Source organism: Eleutherodactylus coqui, chromosome 7, assembly GCF_035609145.1.
Source record: "Eleutherodactylus coqui strain aEleCoq1 chromosome 7, aEleCoq1.hap1, whole genome shotgun sequence".
In the NCBI taxonomy this organism is placed as follows: Eukaryota; Metazoa; Chordata; class Amphibia; order Anura; family Eleutherodactylidae; genus Eleutherodactylus; species Eleutherodactylus coqui.
In genome coordinates, this window is record NC_089843.1 from 166,247,628 (window position 1) to 166,269,095 (window position 21,468).

Sequence of the window (21,468 nt, forward strand, 5' to 3'; positions counted from 1 at the left end):
GCAAGGAAAAAAAAAAAAATCTCGGCACCCGGCGTCCCACATACAAAAATGCTTGAGTCTCCCATTGTAGTCAATGGGGTTCGTTACTCGAGTAGAGTTCTCAAATTTTACAAAAAGCTTGCCTCGAATAACGTGGGTGCTCGCTCATCTCTAATCCCCAGCTCTTACCAGACTTACTCTCTTAAATTACCATCTTTGGCATGGCTGGTTATAGAAGTAGTGATAATAGTTAACAAGCCAATGAGTAAAGGTGAATGAAAAACTACTCTTTGAATAGAAACTACCCTTTGTTTTAATGGGAATCCTATGTACACAGGGTCCTTAAGGGTTCATTTCACAGATATAGACATATCTGATTTGGTCCAAATTTTCGACCTTGTAACTAAACATGGAAGATAAATGGAGAGAAATTATCCCTTTGCTTACAAGTGAAGATTGGTCCTCAGCTATGGAATCAAATCTAGTGGTGTCTCCTGCAGCGAATAATAAACTCATTCAACTTTATATTTTGCACCAATGTTATATTACTCCCATTAGTTTGCCCGGCTAGGATGGACGCACTGCTTCCTGATGTCAGAGATGCATAGTATTAGAGGCAGATTTTATACACTCGAATTCAAGATGCGGAGACATTCAAGACTATAGCTCTGAAGTGATAAATTTACTCAGCCAAGTGACTGGACTTCCTGTTTCAAAAAACCTTGAACTCTGTTTAGTGGGCCTATTAGATGTTGAGCAATGGCAACACCATGTCCCAACTCTATGACTCCAAATACTCTTTATGGTACATAAGGCGGTGGCAATGAGGTGGATGGAAAAGAGACCTCCAACTGTAAATCAATGATGTAACATAGTTATTACTCCCATCTCCAATAAGATAATTGTCTATAAAAATAGGAAATGTCCTGAAAAATTCCATACGGTATGGATGTATGGTGTAATTCCTTGAATACAGTCTTTACACAAACTGCTTTTCAGAGATTATTACATCAAATACAAACCAACAATTCTGATGGGTAATATAGGATACATCGCTCTTTATATTTTAGATATCTATATATTGATACTTTGGTCTCTCTCTGCTTCATATATTTCCAAGACTCCAATCTTCTCCTTTCCCCCTTTTTTCTTATTTAGGGAATAACAGTATGCATATTTGATTTTCCTTTAATGTCAGAATGTAATGAAGCACTCGATAACTTTGTACTAGTATAAACATGTATTTTAATATATGACCTCGAACTGAACATTGAAACTGCACTTGTTGTAAGTTTTAAACTGTGCTTCAATAAAACGAGTAAATAAAAAGAGGATGGATGAAAAGAATAATTGCTCTTTATGGAACTTCAGTAAAGTGATTGCCTTCAACTAAGGCCTCATGCACATAGCTGAGAATTACAGCGGCACAGAACTTGTACACATTGTGCTGTCGGACAGCACTGTATGACAAAGCTATTCACCTCCTGAAGCAATATCTCCATAATACAGTATCCAATGGCGCATGTATATGAAAAAAGAGGCATACAGAACTATTGTAGGGCCCAGTAGATGTTTATGGGCACTATTAGAGACGAGCGAACGTGCTCGTTTAGAGCAACTACTCGATTGAGCATCGCTTTTTTTCGAGTAACTGCCTAATCGGACGAAAAGATTCGGGGGGTGCCAGGGGTGAGCCGGGGGTTGCGGTGGGGAGTCGGGTGGATAGAGAGAGAGCTCCCCCCTGTTCCCCCCTGCTACCCCCTGCTCCACCCCCTGACCCCCGCCTCCCTTCGAATCTTTTTGCCCGAGTAGGCAGTTACTCAAAAAAGCAATGCTCGATTGAGTAATTGTCCTAAACGAGCATGTTCGCTCATCTCTAGGCACTATATAATTGTTTTGTACAAATGTGAAATTGCGCCAAGCCATAGCACTCTCATGTGCGTGAGCCCTAATGGAAATAGGGTGTATGATTTAATGATCTTGTTTCAAATGCATCTGCATGATAAAATCCGCTATCAAAAATAAACTCAAATCTGTAGCACATGTATGTATATAATATTTACAAGGAAATCATAGACAGTCATTGCTGTGATCAACAAGAACAATACATCCCAAAAACAAGGCATACCAATAAAGGCTCCTTTACACACAACGATTATCGCTCAAAATTAGCTCAAAAGCCATCTTTTGGGCGATAATCATTGCATGTAAATGTGCCCATCTTTCACTTTTCTGCCAAACGATGATTTTATGAGCTGATAGCAGGGACTTCACTTTGTGCTCTCCGCGGGGAGCACTGATAACACTGTCTCAGCTGTCAGCCCTGCTGCAGAACAAAGGGAATGTATACAGAGAACAGACCACCTGCTGTTCTGTGAATATAGGTGGCTCACATGCTTTAACAAGCTACTAATTGGAATTAGTACCAATTAGTACTTTATGCAAAATGATTGCCCAAAAGCTGTTTTGAGGGATCTTTGTGTGCAAATGGGCCTTAAGTTATAAAAAAAAATCACAACAAGCTTTATTATAAAAAGTGTAAAATGAACATGATTAGAAAAAAACGGTATGCATAGCTAAATCCATCAACGAATATTCAATGGTATGGAAGTTATATGAAAGAATTAAACACCATGATTATACTCCAGGAATAAGATAACCAGTGCAGGCTAAAATAGCCACAATAATCTTTATCTGTAGTATAAACCTTGACCCCCCTCGCTTATCACCACATTGGTGAGGCTTTCTAGGGGATCTTATAGATGAGACATTTGGTTATTGACTTTGTGGATATTTATTCTTGACTGATTAGATATTTTGCTTTGTCTCATCATTGAGATTTGTCTGCAGTGGCCGGGTCCCTTATTATTGTATATCAGCCAAATGTATTTTCCTTTTTTCAAAGGTTTTAAAGTGTTTTGCTGTGTATATTTCTTGTTATATATCAAAATTTCTTGTGCTGTTTTTCTATAGCTCAGTGGTGTGCGTTGTTAATGGGATGTCTTTTTTTTTTTTGTTGATTAGTAGAGTTGAGCGAACGTACTCTGACGAGCTTGATGCTCATTCGAGTATTAGCGTACTTGATGGTGCTTGTTACTCAAACGAGCATCAAGCCGTGTTCGACCCTGCCCCAGTTTTTGGCTCCTCCTCGCTGTGACATGCCTATTTTGGCCCCTCCCCGCCACGACACAGCGCATCAATGGCAAATTTTAGAGAGAGAGAGGCGTCCCACATACAAAAATGCTCGAGTCTCTCATTGTAGTCTCATTGGGGTTCATTACTCGAGTAGAGCTCTCGAATTTTACAAAAAGCTGGATTCGAATAACGCGGACTCGAGCATTTGGGTGCTCGCTCATCTCTACACATTAATTGTCATAAATCCATTTTTCACACCGTCTTCTTCTATTTTGGTTAGTGGTGCCTATCTGTGTGGTTTAATATAGACAGTCATTCCTATCAGTGCATGTATTTTATGTAAGTCTCAAAAATAATTGTATAAGACCAGCCTAGCTATTCTACTAGAAATAAAAGGAACTACAGTGCTGCCATTTAGGAAGATTACAGATCATTAAAACTTCAAAAACTGCTTTAATGTTTCCAAAAAAAAGTATTAGTCATTTTTGATTTGTATCATCATCATCATTCTTGTCATCATCGCTGATAAACTCACAACGATTACTACTAGAACTGGAAGTCGATATGTTGTAAATGGACATACGCATCTTTCTGCTCAGTTACAGGTGGATGCCTCACATTTCGTGTTTTATAGGTTTGAAACATTTATTAAAAATATCCAATAGATAGGCTAACCTTCCCATCGGAGATACCTTTATATGTGCAGGCTACACTCCAGCTGTACACTTTTTATTGCCACAAACCCAAAACATTACTTCACGTACTTCATCATTTATATGACCTTAAATACAAATTCTACAATTGAGTCCAGTAATATTCTATCATATCATGCTGTAGTACATTCAATGTGAAAACAGCCAAGACACAAAATGACATATGGTTTGATATTGCCAACAATTCGAAAAAAAGTTCAGCATTTTCTGTCTATGGGATCCTTTGAAATGTAGCAGAGTCGCACATAAAAATGTTGAGTGACATTGTTTGCCATTGATTAGTTGTTGAATTTGCAATATTTCTGGACTTTAGTGATCAATGGCTCGGTTGTCTTGGGAAGAGTATCTGTCACAAAAGTACATGACTTTTTAACTAGTGATTAACAGGTTTTTCTTACTGGCAAGAAAATATAGTTTTCACTAAGAAATATAACTTGGTGCAGCAAATTTTAACATAAGGGAAACCTCTCCCAAAATAACATACCAATAACATGGGATAAGTTTACTATCGGTCATGTATTCCAGGGACATATACTGGATGTGCTATTGAGACTTTTCAGTTTTCAGATTTTTCTTGATCAGAAACTTGATTATTATTTGACCTTCTATTGGGATGCCACTTATGTATGACTCTTTTTGCTACTACTTTTATAACACAATGATAATTTTTTATCTAATGTTGCAGGCTTAAGAAATATCCCATTCTAAGCACATAGTGCAGTCCAAGAATCATTCTTCAGAGGACGTAAAGAGTATCAAAAAACATCTTCATCTGAAGATAAAATTCAAATTACGGTGTAAATAGAGTTAAAAAAAAATGAAGCTCACCTTGATAGAGACCAGTGCTATAGATTTTCTTTTCCTCTTCTTTCTGGCGAAATACTACAAAAAGACGTTATATTTATTAAAATGATGATTATGGAAATCCATAAACAGGACAGACGCAAAATAACCAAGAAAGAGAATAGTCTCTCTAGTGCTATCTATAAGCGGGGCAATGATGAATAGTCACCAGGACCCAGAATCCATGGATCCACACTGCAATGATAAAGAAAAATCGTGACAGCATGCAAGGTGCAACCAAAAAAAAATCCTTCCAAGAACAATGGCAGCAACAGTTCGACCCAAGCAGGTCTTTGTCAAGCTCAACACAGACCGGTTCGAGTGGAAATGTTGCTACTGTTACTCTTGGAAGAATAAAGATTTTTTTTAAGGGCTCAGTCACACGGGCGCATCGGCGCCTGTGTATGGGTGCCGATGCGCCTGTGTGACTGAGCCCTAAGCTGCAACTTGGATGCTGACACTTTTTAATAAGTCTTGTAAGCCCTGCGGAATATGTAGGAGGTATATAAATAAAGATTATTATTATAAGTGTCAGTAGTTAGGTGTGCTTTTTGCAGACCTAACCGGGGTTCAATGTTTAAAACCAACCAAAGTGCTATATAGGTACCATAAAATAAAATAACTCAGCAATGCAGGACTTTTAAATATCACCCATACATAGCAAGAATATAAGCAAAGGTCTGAATTATTCATCTTTTAATTAAAATAATAGTTCTATTTCTTTTTAATTCTTGGCCCTACATGCTTTATAACAAGAGGGGTGTATACAGGTATGGTAGTAATACCAAAGACAACCTGAAAGAAGAGTTGGTCGAAGTAGTCAAATAGACTCGCTGCCTTTCATTTTCAGGCTGCTGACGAGATCATGAAAGCCTGAAAATTGCAATTGAATTGCTTGTGTGTTACGGATGCAAATCCCTCAATACCCACTTACTTGGTAAAGCTCCATTGTTGTGGCTTTATGTTTCCCTGAGAGGCTAATACTGAATAATACATGCCTTTTCAACATGAGGGGAAGTAAATTTACTTATAAATTATATACCCGTTTTTTTTTACATTTAAAGTAATGCTTTCTTCTATATTTAAAAAAAAAAAGCAAAAAAACGGCATTTCTCCTAAAGAGAGGAGTTGCTGAAAATGTAAATGGTGACATAATGGAAGCACACACAGTCTAGAATGCAGAATGAGCATAGCTTGATATTAAATGTTAGATGTGATGACATGAAAATAACATACGGCTGGTGGCAGAAAAAGCATGAAGTCACATGAAAGGGATTCTATAATTTATAGTAAGGCTTCCTGTACATCACTGAGAAAATGTAGCACTCTAATTTACTCGTACTCCCCTACATGGTGGAAGGACTGCGGGCTGCTATGGATCAATATGGCAGCAGTATGTGAATGAACATGAAGGGAGCAAACCATAGAATCTAAGTAATAATGTAAATACAGTACTTCAACTTTTGAGCATTATTTAATACATTAGCCTTTTCACATGCCTAAATATCCACAGCAAAGGGACAAATGCTTTGAATGACGCATTCTAAAGCCTCCTTCACACAAGTACATGAGTATTTGAACATGCTTGAGCACTGCCTGTGATTGGTCACAGCTAGAGATGAGCGAGTATACTCGCTAAGGCACATTACTCGAGCGAATAGTGCCTTAGCCGAATATCTTCCCGCTCGTCTCTAAAGATTCGGGGGCGGCGGGGGGAGAGGCGGGGGAGAGCGGGGAGGAACGGAGGGGAGATCTCCCTCTCTCCCTCTCTCTCTCCCCCACTCCCCCCTTCTCCCCGCCGCAACTCACCTGTCATCTGTCATCTTTAGAGACGAGCAGGGAGATACTCAGCTTAGGCACTACTCGCTCGAGTAATGTGCCTTAGCGAGTATACTTGCTCATCTCTAGTCACAGCACTTGGCCAATCAGAGGCAGCACTCAGCTGTCATTCCATGAATGGCTGAGCACGGCCTGTGATTGGCTGAGTGCTCAGCCAGTCAGATGCAGTATTTTCACTCGGCGGGGATTTTGAAATCCCCACCCAGGGAAAGCACTCAGAACAGTGTCGGGTTTGCCAGATAGAAGATGCGCTGGAGCCTGGACAGCGCTGCTAGATAAGTAATGTTTTTTTTTTCCATACCTAAGGATGATTTTCAGGGAAAGACTTATATTTAAAGCCCTTCCCTGAAAATCACTGCAGAGGTTGCCTGCATCGCATTGCTTTCAATGGGTCCACCAGAAGTAGCGTGGCCCCATTGAAAGCAATAGGAGAACATCGCGTTACTTTGACACAGCTGTGGAAGGGGATTCTTTCCTCCCTGCGGTGAGTGCCATCATCACTGAACACTGACAGTGCTGTCACAGTGTTCAGTGATGAGGGGACTTCCCCCGGGGGATATTTACGTGCAGCACGGACCTTCTCGGTGCGTGGATGTCCTATCTTTTGCAGGGGCACGAATGGTTCTATCAGACGCACTTTTTTGTGCACATAGGAAAACGCAAAAAAAAGGCTCGTCGGACTTCACCCTAAAGGTATTTTTTTTGCTTTATACTTCAGCTATATATTTTGTTGCCTTTAGGATTTAAAGACCGTGATAATCACGGCCGCATAACAGAACAAAACGAACCACTGATTTAAATTGATTTCAGTGGCTTCATTTTCACTATTGGGATTCTCCCCCGTTAATTGTACAGGCGAGAATAGATAGGACCTGGCCCATCTTTCCCGAACGTAGTATCCACTGTTGATGGAGCCAGTTGTTACTGCATAATAAATTAATTAAAGTCCAAACGGTGGAGAACAAAATAATAGAAAATACATAAAATTCCTGTCTGTTACAGCTCATTGAACTTCAAGTTATTGAATTGACTTTTCAGCATTCTTGTATGAAGTAAGCTATGTAACATAAATCACCCTAAAGCAAAAGTTTAATTCATCTGATGGGCCTGATATTTACTGTAACACGAGCTTTTATTTCCACTATTTCCTGCTTAAACACATTGCAGCAATGGCCTTTGTTCACATGTTTTAGAGTGTTTATGTGTGTATTCAATACCAATGCAACCTTGAAGAAGTAAGTGCATAAATACAGTCAATACAGACAATGCCTTTTGAGTGTACTACATCTCAATCATGAAAAAAATGTAAGAAGTTTTTATTAATTAATTATGCATGAAAGGAAGGCAGTAAGGACCCATTCGAATATAATTAGTGCTAACCATGGTCATAACAATATACTTATAACCTATATGTCTATAGCAATAATCCAGTAAAAGGACAGTAAAGTGTAAATGTTCTACTAGTCTGCCTGGGAAGACCTCAAGCTGCTATATAGCATGCTATGTGTCGTTGGTAATTTCCTGACTATATTCAGTACACGGAGGAAGAAAGGCCATTGTTACAGGTCACTTACTCATCAGCTATAGAAATGTGAAGAGTGAGCAAAGATTTTTCTTCTCTCTCTAAACTTTAATGAATTCACACAAGCACCAAGCAAAGACTATTGAATCCACATTTTTTCATTTAACCCTTTCCAATCCAATTTGTATCCTGGTTTTCCTAGGGGGCTTACTCTTTTCCTACCATTATACAATGGTGCTATCTGCTGGCTAAAGCCAGTACTGCATGAGGTGACACATTGGATAGGCTCCGACAGCAGAGAGGCTGTCAATATACAGTAAGAGAGCCCCAACAGATGTCTTCCAACATCAGAGCTGTGCAGCCTTAAATCATAATGTCTTCAGAGGTCAAACAGTTCACTAGTACAAATATATATACTGTATATATATATATATATATATATATATATATATATATATAAAAATACTAATGACCACTTGTCTGAGTGATGAATGACTGTGTGATTTACATGTGATGATGTCATCGCCATGATCATATGATGGTGGCATTGGCGCTAGTGGGTTTGATCTCTTTACTAAGGTCTCCGACTACTGTTTTTTCCAAGTACAAATAGGCGGGCAAAAAAGATCGCCCCTCACATGTGGAAAAGATTGCGTGAACTGGTGAATTCCAGCTATTTGAAGTAACCCGTTCACATGTTCGGAGGAGCATGGTGCGTGTTTTCCAGCTCCCATAGGACCTTTAGATGCGCATTGCATTCGCATGTCCTTTCTTTGGCAGATGCAAGTATTTTGCGCCTCTTAAAAACGTACAAGTGAACACTTTCATAGAAAAGCATTGGTTCTAATAGACACAATCTTTTTTTCGTACGTATTCGAGCGCAGAAAGAATGCTCGTCTGACCAAGGCCTTGCTGTCAGACTCAGGAGTGTATCTCTCCTAGCATGGTGGGCTCTCTCTCTGCACAGTATCTACTCACTCCTTCCCCAGCTCTTGATTTCAGTGTGCTGGAGCTGAGGGGCAATATGTGAGCTGATGCTTGCAGAAAGAAAGAGCTGTTTTCATATGATGCATTTGGAAACTTTTCACACCCTTTCACTTTTTTATATTTGGTTTTGTTGTGGCCTTGTGGAATTGAAAAAATAATTCACATTTTTACCATCATTCTGCACTCCATACCACATAACAACAAAATGGAAACAGAATGTTAGAAATCTTTGTACATTTTTAAAAAATAAAAAACTAACATTTTGCATTGACATAAGTATTTAGACCCTTTGGTATCACACTTGAAATTTAGCTCTGGGGCCTCCCATTTCTAAACCTTAATTGTAGTCACCTGTGGGAAATTCAGTTGATTGGACATCATTTTAAAAGACACCCCCTGTCTAAGATCTTGCAGCTCACAATGCATATCAGAGCCTTACCAAGCTATAAGGAGAAAAGAACCACCTGTAGAGCTCAAGAGGGAACAGTCAAAAACAGTTGGTAGAATAGTGCAACCTTCCAAGAAACAAAGTATAAGCTGCAGGACTGAAGATTTTTGACCAAGCTTCCATGTATTATACTATTTTAAAACCAGCAAACCAATGCATTTCAAGAACTCTTCATCATTAAAACGGGTACATCTGCAGAAGGCTACAAAAAAAGTCAGCTTCAATGAAAGTTCTCAAGAGCACAGTGGCCTCCATAATTCTTAAATGGAAGAAGTTTGGAATAAGCAGTCATCTTCCTAGAGCTGTCTCACCCTAAGCACAAAGCCAAGACAACACAGGAGTAGCTTAGGGACAACTCTGTGAATGTCCTTGAGTTCGATTGGGTTCAGCCAGAGCCCGGACTTGAACCCAATCGAACATCCCTGGAGAGATCGGAAAATAGTTGTCAACAGACGGTCCCCATCCAACCTGACGGAGCTTGAGAGGATCTGCACAGAAGAATGGCAGAAACTCCCCAAATCCAAGTGTACAAACCTTGTGGCATCATCCCCAAGAAGACTGGAGACTGGGGGGCGTAGCTAAGCTTGCAGAGGAGAAAGACGCACCATCCCTGAGCTCCTGAACACCGGAGGATTTGCCGCACCCCAGGGCTCCTGCAAGCCGACTGACACCCTCCACACCACCACAGAAGACATCCCCGAGGTGCGGGGAACATTTTGAGGGGCTTCTCGGCAGAATCGCCCGGGTCCGGGATTCGGGGCCTAGTTGCCAGCCCTAAGCCGCGGCCTAAATTTTCAGGCAGGGCCGCGGCACGGCACCCGGAGAACCATCAAGGGAGCCCCGGACACCGGAGAGGACAGCGGACCTACCCCCAGAGCGTTCCGTACCATCAGCAGCTGCGGAGGACGGGGAGCGGAGGTCCGGCGGACACTTAGTGACAAAGCGGCGGCCCGACCAGGACGATCCCGCGGACACAGGCTGCGGCGACCAGCGTGAGGGAGAGGTGTAGCGGAAGCACCGCTTGTCAGTGAGTACAGAGGACCCCGCAGAGTCCGGTCGCGCTGTGTGCAGGGAAATAGACGGGATCGCTGTGACACTCATAGCGCCCCCCCCCTTGTGGGTGCTGCCTATCCACTGGGCTCCTTCATTTCCTGCCCAAACTCGCCGCCATCTTCTCCCCTCACCTCCAGCGGTCCCCCCAGCTGCAGGGGAACAGAAGAAGAGGGACCATTATAAAGAGACTCACCCACAAAAACACCTCTACTGGCCAAAACAGCCAGGAAGTGGATGATTCTGAAAGAGCATAGCTCTAATTTTTTCCTGAACTGACAAACTCAGCTCTACTATTCAGCAACTCTCTTACATAAGCTTCACCCAACCTAAAAGTGTATGGAGGAGCACCGCATCAATTTTTATGGAACTTACTAAATAAGTTCTGCAACCAAACAATCTTTTATCAATACTATAAAAACTCTTACATAAAAAGTCCAATCTCGGAGGCAGAGCCTGACCGCGGAGAGTAATGGCTCTCTGAACCCAGAGCCCCATTGCAGTGGCACAATTTGGGGCCCACATCAGCAGCGATCCTAACTAAAAAAAAATGGTCAAGATTAATAAAGAAAAAGGGAGAGACCACCAAAGTACCCCCCGTCCGGCTAGAAGACAATCAGACTTGCAAAGGTTCCTAAAAGACCGATCTACACGGTCGCCCCACGCCCCAGGCAAGCTGACACAGACCTAACAAAATGCAGCAACAATAACAGCAGACAGAGAGACAGAAGATTCCTCAGACGGAGAAGATGGAGAAAGAGTCTCAAGGAGATTCATGAAAGAATTACTGTCTTCAGCCCTTCGCCCCGTAATGGCTGACCTTAACGAAATAAAAGAAGAGGTCAAAAGTATGGGGAGGAGGTTAGACGATCTGGAATCTTCCACAGCCTCTATCACAACCCATTCAATCGAACTGTCTCAAGCAATAAAAGAACAACACAACCACTTAAACAAGATCCTCATTTTACAAGAGGATTTAGAGAACCGTAACAGACGCAATAATGTGCGCATAAAAGGACTACCTGAATCATGGGCCATGGAAGCCCCAGAAAAAAAATCGCACTAGAAATCTTTACTTCACTGCTTGGCCCGGACAGAGCTTCCTCCATTATAATTGAACGTATCCACAGAACACTAAGACCGACCCCCACCAGTACAGAACCTCCCAGAGACATAGTCTGCAAATTATTGTCCTTCCCAGATACGTTGGCAGTCCTTAAAGCTGCAAGAAGCAATCAGGACATACAATACGGTGAAGCCGACATTCAAATATACCAAGACCCAGCTCCATCTACACTGATGAAAAGAAGGGCATTACGCCCCTTACTAGACGCGTTGAGGTTGAAAAACATAAAATATGCGTGGTTATTCCCCTTTGGCCTAGGCTTCAGCTACAAAGGCAGATGCTTTAATATCCGATCACCTGAAGACCTGCAGAACAGCTGGCAACACCTGGGAATTGAGCCAATAGACCTACCATGCTGGCTACCTCTACCGGACTTACCTAATTTCACACAACTCCCCATATCGGAGTCATGGCAGCTGATCAGAAACCAGAAATCGCCGAGAAGCAAAAAGAAAAAGAGCAGAGAAGAGGCCATGATGAGCGACACCTGAAATATGGACGTTGTTTCTTTTGCTACACCAATCTTGACCAACCAAATATCTTCCCCAGCAGTATACTGAAACGGTGTGTCGTTGCTCACGGCAGATGCCCAACGGCCGTACTTAGCACCTTGTTCTACAGCTTAAAATCACGGCTGTGCCACGCATCTGTCGTGGCCAACGATCACCAGATCAAAGTCTATCTCACTCCTCTGGAGAGAGATCAGTTAAACTGGGCCCCCACAGTGCCTGCACCGATCAGGCCAAAGTTTTTAGTTAGAGCAGATACACAGTACTAGGTGCTGTATCCTTTCTCACTCCCCCCCTATTTCTTCATTTCTTTACTTGTTCACTCACATATACGTGCTCCCCAAGACCCCCAGAGGAGATGAGAGACAAGCGGTTTCACTCTCCCCCTCTGTAGGAGAGAACAGGGGAAAGCACTGTTGCATATTGTATTGTTCATTGGTTAGTTATCCTCTCTGACGTCTCCTTTCCTCTTGTCTATACCCTCTTTGTGTCTCCCCAATTCCCCCCTCTCCACCCTCACGTCTTTGCCTCCTATCCATCTCCTCACAAGGTATTCGCCGTACCCACCGAGCGGGTACCCTGTGTTTAGCGATATTTAATCTTGCTCTCTGCTTTCAACATCCTAAACAGGAATCCGAGACCCTATCTACGCAAATACCACAGGGTCTGAAATGGAAGCCACCCGCATCACCACGTTCAACGCCCAGGGCCTAAACTCACCTCTCAAGAGGCACAATCTACTGCACCTGCTAAAAAGGTATCGTACCAAAATCCTTTTCCTACTGGAGACTCACTTTAAGGGGAACAAATATATGTCACTCCCCGGGAAGCTTTTTTCACAGGAGTTTCATAATGCACACCCTACGTCAGCTTCGAAGGGCGTTTCCATTCTCTTCCACAGATCCATCCTATTCAAATGCGAAGCCCAATATGCAAACGGAGAGGGGAGGGTCCTCTATGTAAAAGGCACAATCAATAATATGAAACTAACTCTGGCAAACTTATATGCCCCTAATACGGATCAGGTCCCATGGCTATTGAAACAATTAGACATCCTAAAACAATTCGTAGAGGGACAGATCCTGGTGGGAGGGGACTGGAACCTGACCCTAAATCCACTGTTAGACGCGTCGACGGGCCGATCCCAGGTCTCGCAGGAAAAACTCAGGGCCTTGCTCCAATCACTCCAAGACCTAGGGGTCACGGACGCATGGAGATGTTTACATTCATCCACAAAGGATTTCATGTACTTTTCCTCTGTACACTCCTCCTTCCAGAGGCTTGATTATTTATTCGTTTCCTACACTCTCCTTCAACGGGTGAGAAAAGCACACATTGATACCCTAACCATCTCCGACCACGCGCTCCTCCACATTGATATTGACCCTCACAAGATAGAGCCAAAGGAGATGGCGTCTCAACGAGTCACTCCTGGACTCGGCGGAAGAAAGGACTCGACTGTCTGAACTGCTGGAAGAGTTCTTCCAGCAGTGACCTCTTCCACCGCGGAAATAGCAAACGAATTTTAGAAATATTACTCTGATTTATATGACTTATGTGGCCGAGGAGGAAACCCTATTCTGCAAAAAGTGAGATAGATCAATACTTAAATACTCTAAACTTGCCTAAGCTTGACGACTCAGAAGCCGACAGTTTAATGACACCAGCCCCTAGCGCTGAAATAGAAGGCGTCCTTGACTCCTGCCCCACCGGAAAAAGCCCGGGCCCAGATGGCCTATCCTTAGCCTATTACAAATCTTTTAAAAAGATACTAGTCCCCCGATTAAGGGACTTATGCAACTCACTACTACAAGGAAAATCTTTGCCCAGGCAATCTCTTGAAGCACACGTCACGCTGTTGCATAAGGAAGGAAAGAACCCTGAATTATGCGGCAGCTATAGACCTATATCGCTCATAAATGTAGATGTGAAGATGTGGGCAAAGTTGCTAGCCAAACGACTAGAAGATCTGATTCCCACATTAGTGGATAGGGAACAAGCGGGATTTGTGAAGGGAAGAGAGGGAAAGGACAATTGCCACCGACTACTACATATAGCGAGATACGCCCAATCCCAAAAGATCCCGTTAGCCTTCCTGGGGACCGACGCCGAAAAGGCGTTTGACAGGGTGAGCTGGATGTATCTAGAAGCAGTTCTTCGACGATTTAATTTCCCCATCCCTTTCATTGCCTCCATTTTCTCATTATACTCCAAACCACATGCAAGACTGAAAGTCAATGATATCTTGTCCCCCCCCCCCCATTCGATATACACAACGGAACCCACCAGGGCTGCCCACTTTCCCCAACACTATTCATTCTCGCATTGGAGCCTTTTCTCCAGAGAGTGAGACAGGACCCAGACATTAGAGGCCTCGAAATAGGCCCCCACTCTATCTCCTCCGCAGCGTTCGCGGACGATATCATGTTTATCGTCACGGAACCAGAGAAAGGGATCCCAGGATTAGTCTCACTCCTGGAAGAATTTGGGGCCCTATCAAATTTTAAAGTGAACTATTCTAAATCCACAATCCTGAATATCTTGTTCCCGGAATCCCAATGCAGCCCGATACAATCCAGCTCACCCTTCAAATGGTCCAACTCCTATATTGACTATCTGAGCATTAAGCTCACCAGGAAAGCTGGGGACCTATACATGCACAACTTCTACCCCCTAATATCTAAAATCAATGATATGCTTCATGCATATGATCTGCTTTTCGTCTCTTGGTTTGGCAGAAAGAACATCCTTAAATCCTACGTTCTCCCGAAAATCCTCTACAAAATTCGCATGCTTCCAATCTTCCTTCCAAAATCCTTCTTTAAAGCTATCAAGAAAGCTTTCTCAGACTATGTCTGGAAGCACAAAAGGCCACGGCTAGCCCATAGCCTAATGATAAAAAGGCGTTACGAAGGTGGAATGGACTTACCTTGCGTAGAGGACTATTACAACGTGGCACAATTAGGCTACTGGATGGAACTCAGCCAACCTATAAGAGACCCGATCTTATCGGTACTGGCAGAAGGAGTGTATGGAGACGTTTTGATAGAAGATCTCTGGTTCCCTCTTAGATTTAAATCCAGGGGACGCGGCCGTGAGCCCCTTCTCTGGGGGGCCCTGCGAGACCTGGGAGAGACTTAGGTATTCTCTGGCGCCTAACCCGTCCCCAGCAATGCTTCTTCGCGCATTATGTAAATTAATAAACATCCCCTCGGACCCAATGTCATCCAATATATGGAAAAAATTTAAGGGAACAACAGTGGGAGACCTACAAGCCCATGCCCATAAAAAACCCTCCGAGATACTAGATGCTCTCCTCCCCCAGCACCCCCTCTCTATTGTACAGAAAGCCCATATTACGAAGACTATAGAGAAATTTCAGAGAACATTCAAATCAACTAGACCCAAGACCAGCTTTGAGGGAACCCTGGGGGAGAAGGAACCGAGTCAGAGGAAATTAGCCAAAATAAAGAAATGTTTCATTGCCCCGGTCACCCTCACTAAAACAGCTTTTCTCCTATCATGGGAAAGAGAACTGGATATCACCCTTACTCCAGAGGAAGCTAGAGTCATCATGAAAACAGCATTTGGCCTCTCTCCCTGTGTGCTAACTCAGGAAAGCCAATATAAATTATTAGTAAGATGGTACAGGACCCCACAGTGGTTACACGCATACAAATTGGCACCCCACAATAAATGCTGGAGATGTGACAACAATGTGGGCTCCTACATACACATCTGGTGGGAATGCCCAGTCATTACCCCTTTCTGGAAAGAAGTAGAGAGAGCCCTCCAAAACATCTCACCTAACCTTGTCCTCACGGCCGATATCATCTTCCTCTGGAGACCATCAGCCAGCTTTCACCCATTTAAAAATAAACTAACAGCACTACTGATAGATGCAGCAATAGCCTTGATTCCTCTTCTTTGGCTCCAGAAAATCCCCCCTACTCTAGATCAATGGAAAGAAAAAGTAGACCAAATTTGCAATCTAGAAGAACTAGCGAGCAGGGCAAACAATAGACATGACAGGTTTGTGGAGATGTGGACCCCCTGGAAAGCCGTGGTCTGAGTCTCCTGTGGGGATAGGGGACAGATGCTAACATATCTGCGTACAGGTACAAACGTGGTGAGACCCCGGGCGGCGAACGAGTGGAAGAGAGATGGGAAATGCAGAGCAAGTATCATGACAAGATATTTTGTCTCAAATCCAACTCACCCTTTCCAGCCTCAAACCACCCCTAACCCCACCCCCCGTGTGTTCGTTTACCTGTGATTCCCCCCCCCCAACTTCCCCACCCTCCCTGCTCTGTCTCTGTACCATGCATTATAAGTGTTAGTCGATGTCTGTACCCAACACGCAGTACCTTAAGTTAAATGGGAATGCGAATACTAATAGAGGTACAGAATCTCATAGTACTAAGTAGTTTGTTAATTGCAAGACTATTTGTAGGGATGTTCAGACAGCTATAGCCTTATCCAGAAACACATCCCCGGAAACTGTAACCACGCAATCTGATTTGTTCTAGAAGTTATGTTAGTAAAGACAACATTGTCTTTTTTGCCTATCCTTATGCAATCTTTCAATGTATGTAACTAATAATGAAACTTAATAAAAATTGATTAGAAAAAAAAAGAAGACTGGAGACTGTAATTGCTGCCAAAGGTGCTTCAACTAAGTACAGGTTGTGAATACTTATGTAAATGCAAAATGTTAGGTTTTAATTTTTAAAAACTTACAAAGGTTTCTAACATTCTGCTTTCATGCTGTCATTATGGGGTATTTAAAGGGGTTGTCTCGCGAAAGCAAGTGGGGTTAAGCACTTCTGTATGGCCATATTAATGCACTTTGTAATATACATCGTGCATTAAATATGAGCCATACAGAAGTTATTCACTTACCTTCCCTGCGCTGGCGTCCCCGTCTCCATGGCTCCGTCTAACTTCAGAGTCTAATCGCCCGATTAGACGCGCTTGCGCAGAAGGGTCTTCTGCCTTCGGGTCTGTCCGGCAGCAGCGGCGTTCTGGCTCCGCCCCTTCTACGCATCATCGCGTAGCTCCGCCCCGTCACGTGTGCCGATTCCAGCCAATCAGCCAATATACGATGTATATTACAAAGTGCATTAATATGGCCATACAGAAGTGCTTAACCCCACTTGCTTTCGCGAAACAACCCCTTTAATGCAGAATGCTTGGGAAAAAATTTAATTTTTCTAAAATTTTCCACAAGGTCACAACATAATAATGTAAAAAAAAAGTGAAAAGCTCTGTAGGCTTTCCAAATGTATTGTACAGAGATACAGTTCTAGGTCTGACAATGAGTGATGAGATCGTTCTATGGCAGTGTGGGCTGTGTAGTTAAGGGGGGCAGTATTTTGTCATAACGTGGTAGGAGCAACTGGACACTATGCTTGAAAAAGGCGTTTTTGTATGTCGAAATGCACTGCATGTATTTTTTGGACTTTGTCTGTTACATGTCATTTTGGAATTTTGTTTGCTGCAATTTTAAATATTGGATTAATAACCCTTAAAATACTATCCACAGATTACTGAATTTAAAAGAACCTGATCGCCTCTTCATTCCCAATATGAGCGCATAAGGACTTTTTCTCGCTACTCAACTGGACACTATGGGAGATTTCTCAGTATTGACACACTGGCAGGACACACACCCTGTTTATTACCTACTTCAGGGCTAGAGATGAGTGAGCATACTCCCTAAGGCAAACTACTCGAGCGAGTAGTGCCTTATGCGAGTACCTGCCCGCTCATCTCAAAAGATTCGGGTGCCGGCGGGGAGCGGCGGGGGAGAGCGGGGAGGAGCAGGGGGGGGGAGAGTGACAGAGAGATCTCTCCCCCATTCCTCCCCGCTCTCCCCCGCTGCTCCCCACCCCCAGCTTGGACCCGAGTCTTTTGGGACGATCGGGCAGGTACTCGCATAAGGCACTACTCGCTCGAGTAGTTTGCCTTAGCGAGTACGCTCGCTCATCTCTATTCAGGGCACAATTATTTTGAGTTTAGAGAACATAACAATATTTATTAGATTTTCCTTCACTGCTTTCTTTTACCTATAACTATTTATTTTTTCCAACAATTAAGCTGTATGAAGACTTGTTTTTTTGCAGTATCAGTTATTTTTTTAATGGCACCCTTTTGGAGTACATATAATGTATCGAAAAAAATAATTTTCATTTTATTGTATGGGAATGAAAAAACAGCAGTTCCCCAATTTTTTTTGAGGGGGTTCATTTTTATGACATTCAGCGTGCAGTATAAACAACATATTACTTTTATTCTGCACTTTGCTACAAATACAACAATGGCATATTTACATTTTTATCTTGTACTAATTTTGCACATTAAAAAAACTTAAAAACCATTTTCTTTTCTGTTATGATATTCTAAGAGTCATAACTTGTTTTATTAACTATATAAGGGCTGACAGTGTTTGTGTGGCCACAGCTACTGGCTGCAGTGTCCTATATGAGCCCAATGGTGACCATATAGCTTACTGTGCATTGAATGGTTAAAGGAGATGTCCCGCGCCGAAACGGTTTTTTTTTTTTTTTAACCCCCCCCCCGTTCGGCGCGAGACAACCCCGATGCAGGGGTTAAAAAAACCACCCGCACAGCGCTTACCTGAATCCCGGCGGTCCGGCGTCTTCATACTCACCTGCTGAAGATGGCCGCCGGGATCTTCTACCTTCGTGGACCGCAGCTCTTCTGTGCGGTCCACTGCCGATTCCAGCCTCCTGATTGGCTGGAATCGGCACGTGACGGGGCGGAGCTACACGGAGCCGCTCTCTGGCACGAGCAGCTCCATAGAAGACTGCTGAAGACCCGGACTGCGCAAGCGCGGCTAATTTGGCCATCGGAGGCCAAAAATTAGTCGGCTCCATGGAGACGAGGACGCCAGCAACGGAGCAGGTAAGTATAAAACTTTTTATAACTTCTGTATGGCTCATAATTAATGCACAATGTACATTACAAAGTGCATTATTATGGCCATACAGAAGTGTACAGACCCACTTGCTGCCTCGGGACATCTCCTTTAAGCAAAACATTTATAGAGAGACAAAGCAGGTGCTAACTTTTCTTAAGGCGGGTGATAGACAAGCGTATTTTGGCTGACATTACAAGTTTATTATAAATACTATAGATTTCATGATACTCAGTGTACGGGTTAAGAGACCTGTGGTCAGGTCAGGACACACTCGGTATTACGGATGCATAAATACAGCCAAAATATACTAGTCTGTCACCAGCCTAAATCTCAGAAGGAGGTGGACACCAAATTATTATTCTGCACAGGGTTCCATTTACATTATGGCCGGCCCGGATTGTATGTAGAGTTTACAGAGTTTAATGAGATAAGTGTTAATTCTTTAATCTGCTTTCATATCACTATTTCTAGGTGATGATTGCTTCATACACGCATTAAGTCATAGGGATAGAGTGTCAGAATAGTGTGCCTGTCTAAGAAATCAATAAGAAGATTAGATTAAATGAGAATACTACAATCTGTGACACTAGTATATTTCTGACCAGTGCCTATGATTTCTGATTGGTGATAACTCAGTAGTTTTGTAACGCTTATTGTAGAATCTACAAAATATATTCCTTCTCTTCGTTCGTTAAAATTGCATAATTTTCTTTCATAATACTTGTTTTTTCACGGAGCAAATGTGTCAAATATGCGGCCTGCTACATCATTGTATGTGGCTCGCGAGGTCTGAAAGCAGAAGAGCTTCTTCTAGATCGAAGGGTCATGAGTAGAGATGAGCGAACGTACTCGTCCGAGCTTGATATTCGTGCGAATATTAGGGTGTTCGGGATGCTCGTTACTCGTAACGAGCACCACGCGGTGTTCCGGTTACTTTCAGTTTCCTCTCTGAGACGTTAGCGCGCTTTTCTGGCCAATTGAAAGACAGGGAAGGCATTACAACTTCCCCCTGTGACGTTCAAGCCCTATACCACCCCCCTGCTGTGAGTGGCTGGGGCGATCAGATGTCACCCGAGTATAAAAATCGGCCCCTCCCGCGGCTCGCCACACATGCCTTGTGACTTAGCTGAGGGAAAGTGCTGCTGCTGGTGCTGCTGTAGGGAGAGCGTTAGGAGTCAGTGTAGGCTTCAAGAACCCCAACGGCCCTTCTCAGGGCCACATCTACTAGTGTGCAGTACTGTGTTAGCACAGTATTTTTTTTTTTTTTGTCCAAAATTGGATCTGCAGAGCATTGCGCCCTGCAATAGGGACAGAAGTGGGGGTTAGGCAGGGAGAGTGTTAGGAGTTAGTGTAGGCTTCAAGAACCCCAACGGTCCTTTCTAGGGCCACTTCTATCCGTGTGCAGTACTGTCCAGGCTGCTGTTAGCAGTGTTGCATATATTTTTTTTTTTCTCAAAACCGGCTGTGCAGAGCATTGCACCCGGCATTAATACTACAGGGATAGAATTGTGTAGGCAGGGCCAGAAGACATTTATTATTCATTGAATACACGCAGTGGGGTCTTCCCTTTGCTAAAAAGGAAAAAAATGATATTTGGCCTGCCTGTGTCAGTCCTAAGGTCTCCGTGTACGTGTGTGCTGCGTGTACAACGTACAAAAACAGACGCAACCAGCTACGCTTTACTGCAGGCTTGCGCCATTGTCTTTCCTGACTGGCAAACACCTGCTCTGCTAGAGTTAATAACTCTGCTACACTATAGTTGTGTGACACTTTTTGAGGGCCACACCACAGATATTAAACTTCTTGTTCATTGAATATACGCAGTGGGGTCTTCCCTAAGCTAAAAAGGAAAAAAATTATATTTGGCCTGCCTGTGTCAGTCCTAAGGTCTCCGTGTACGTGTGTGCTGCGTGTACAACGTACAAAAATCAGACGCAACCAGCTACGCTTTACTGCAGCCTAGCGCCATTGTCTTTCCTGACTGGCAAATACCTGCTCTGCTAGAGTTAATAACTCTGCTACACTATAGTTGTGTGACACTTTTTGAGGACCACACCACAGATATTAAACTTCTTGTTCATTGAATATACGCAGTGGGGTCTTCCCTTTGCAAAAAAGCGAAAACATTATATTTGGCCTGCAGGCTTGCGCCAATTTATTTCCTGCCTGGGAAATCAAATCACTGGTAATACAGCATGCTGAGGGGTAGGGGTAAGCCTAGAGGACGTGGACGTGGACGTGGCCGAGGACGCGGAGGGCCAAGTGAGGGTGTGGGCACAGGCCGAGCTCCTGATCCAGGTGTGTCGCAGCCGACTGCTGCGCGATTAGGAGAAAGGCACGTTTCTGGCGTCCCCACATTCATCGCCCAATTAAT

At 43.2% G+C, this 21,468-nt stretch overlaps 1 protein-coding gene across 2 annotated transcripts in view; it reads right to left on the reverse strand.

Moving 5' to 3' along the window:
• The window catches only part of BANK1 (B cell scaffold protein with ankyrin repeats 1), a 308,283-nt gene that overhangs the window by 26,531 nt on the left and 260,284 nt on the right, over nt 1-21,468 (reverse strand). For both annotated transcript variants that reach the window (XM_066573970.1, XM_066573969.1), the window contains exon 14: nt 4,656-4,709. In XM_066573970.1, the coding sequence (XP_066430067.1) occupies nt 4,656-4,709 (54 nt within the window). The remainder of the gene's footprint in view (nt 1-4,655; nt 4,710-21,468) is intronic.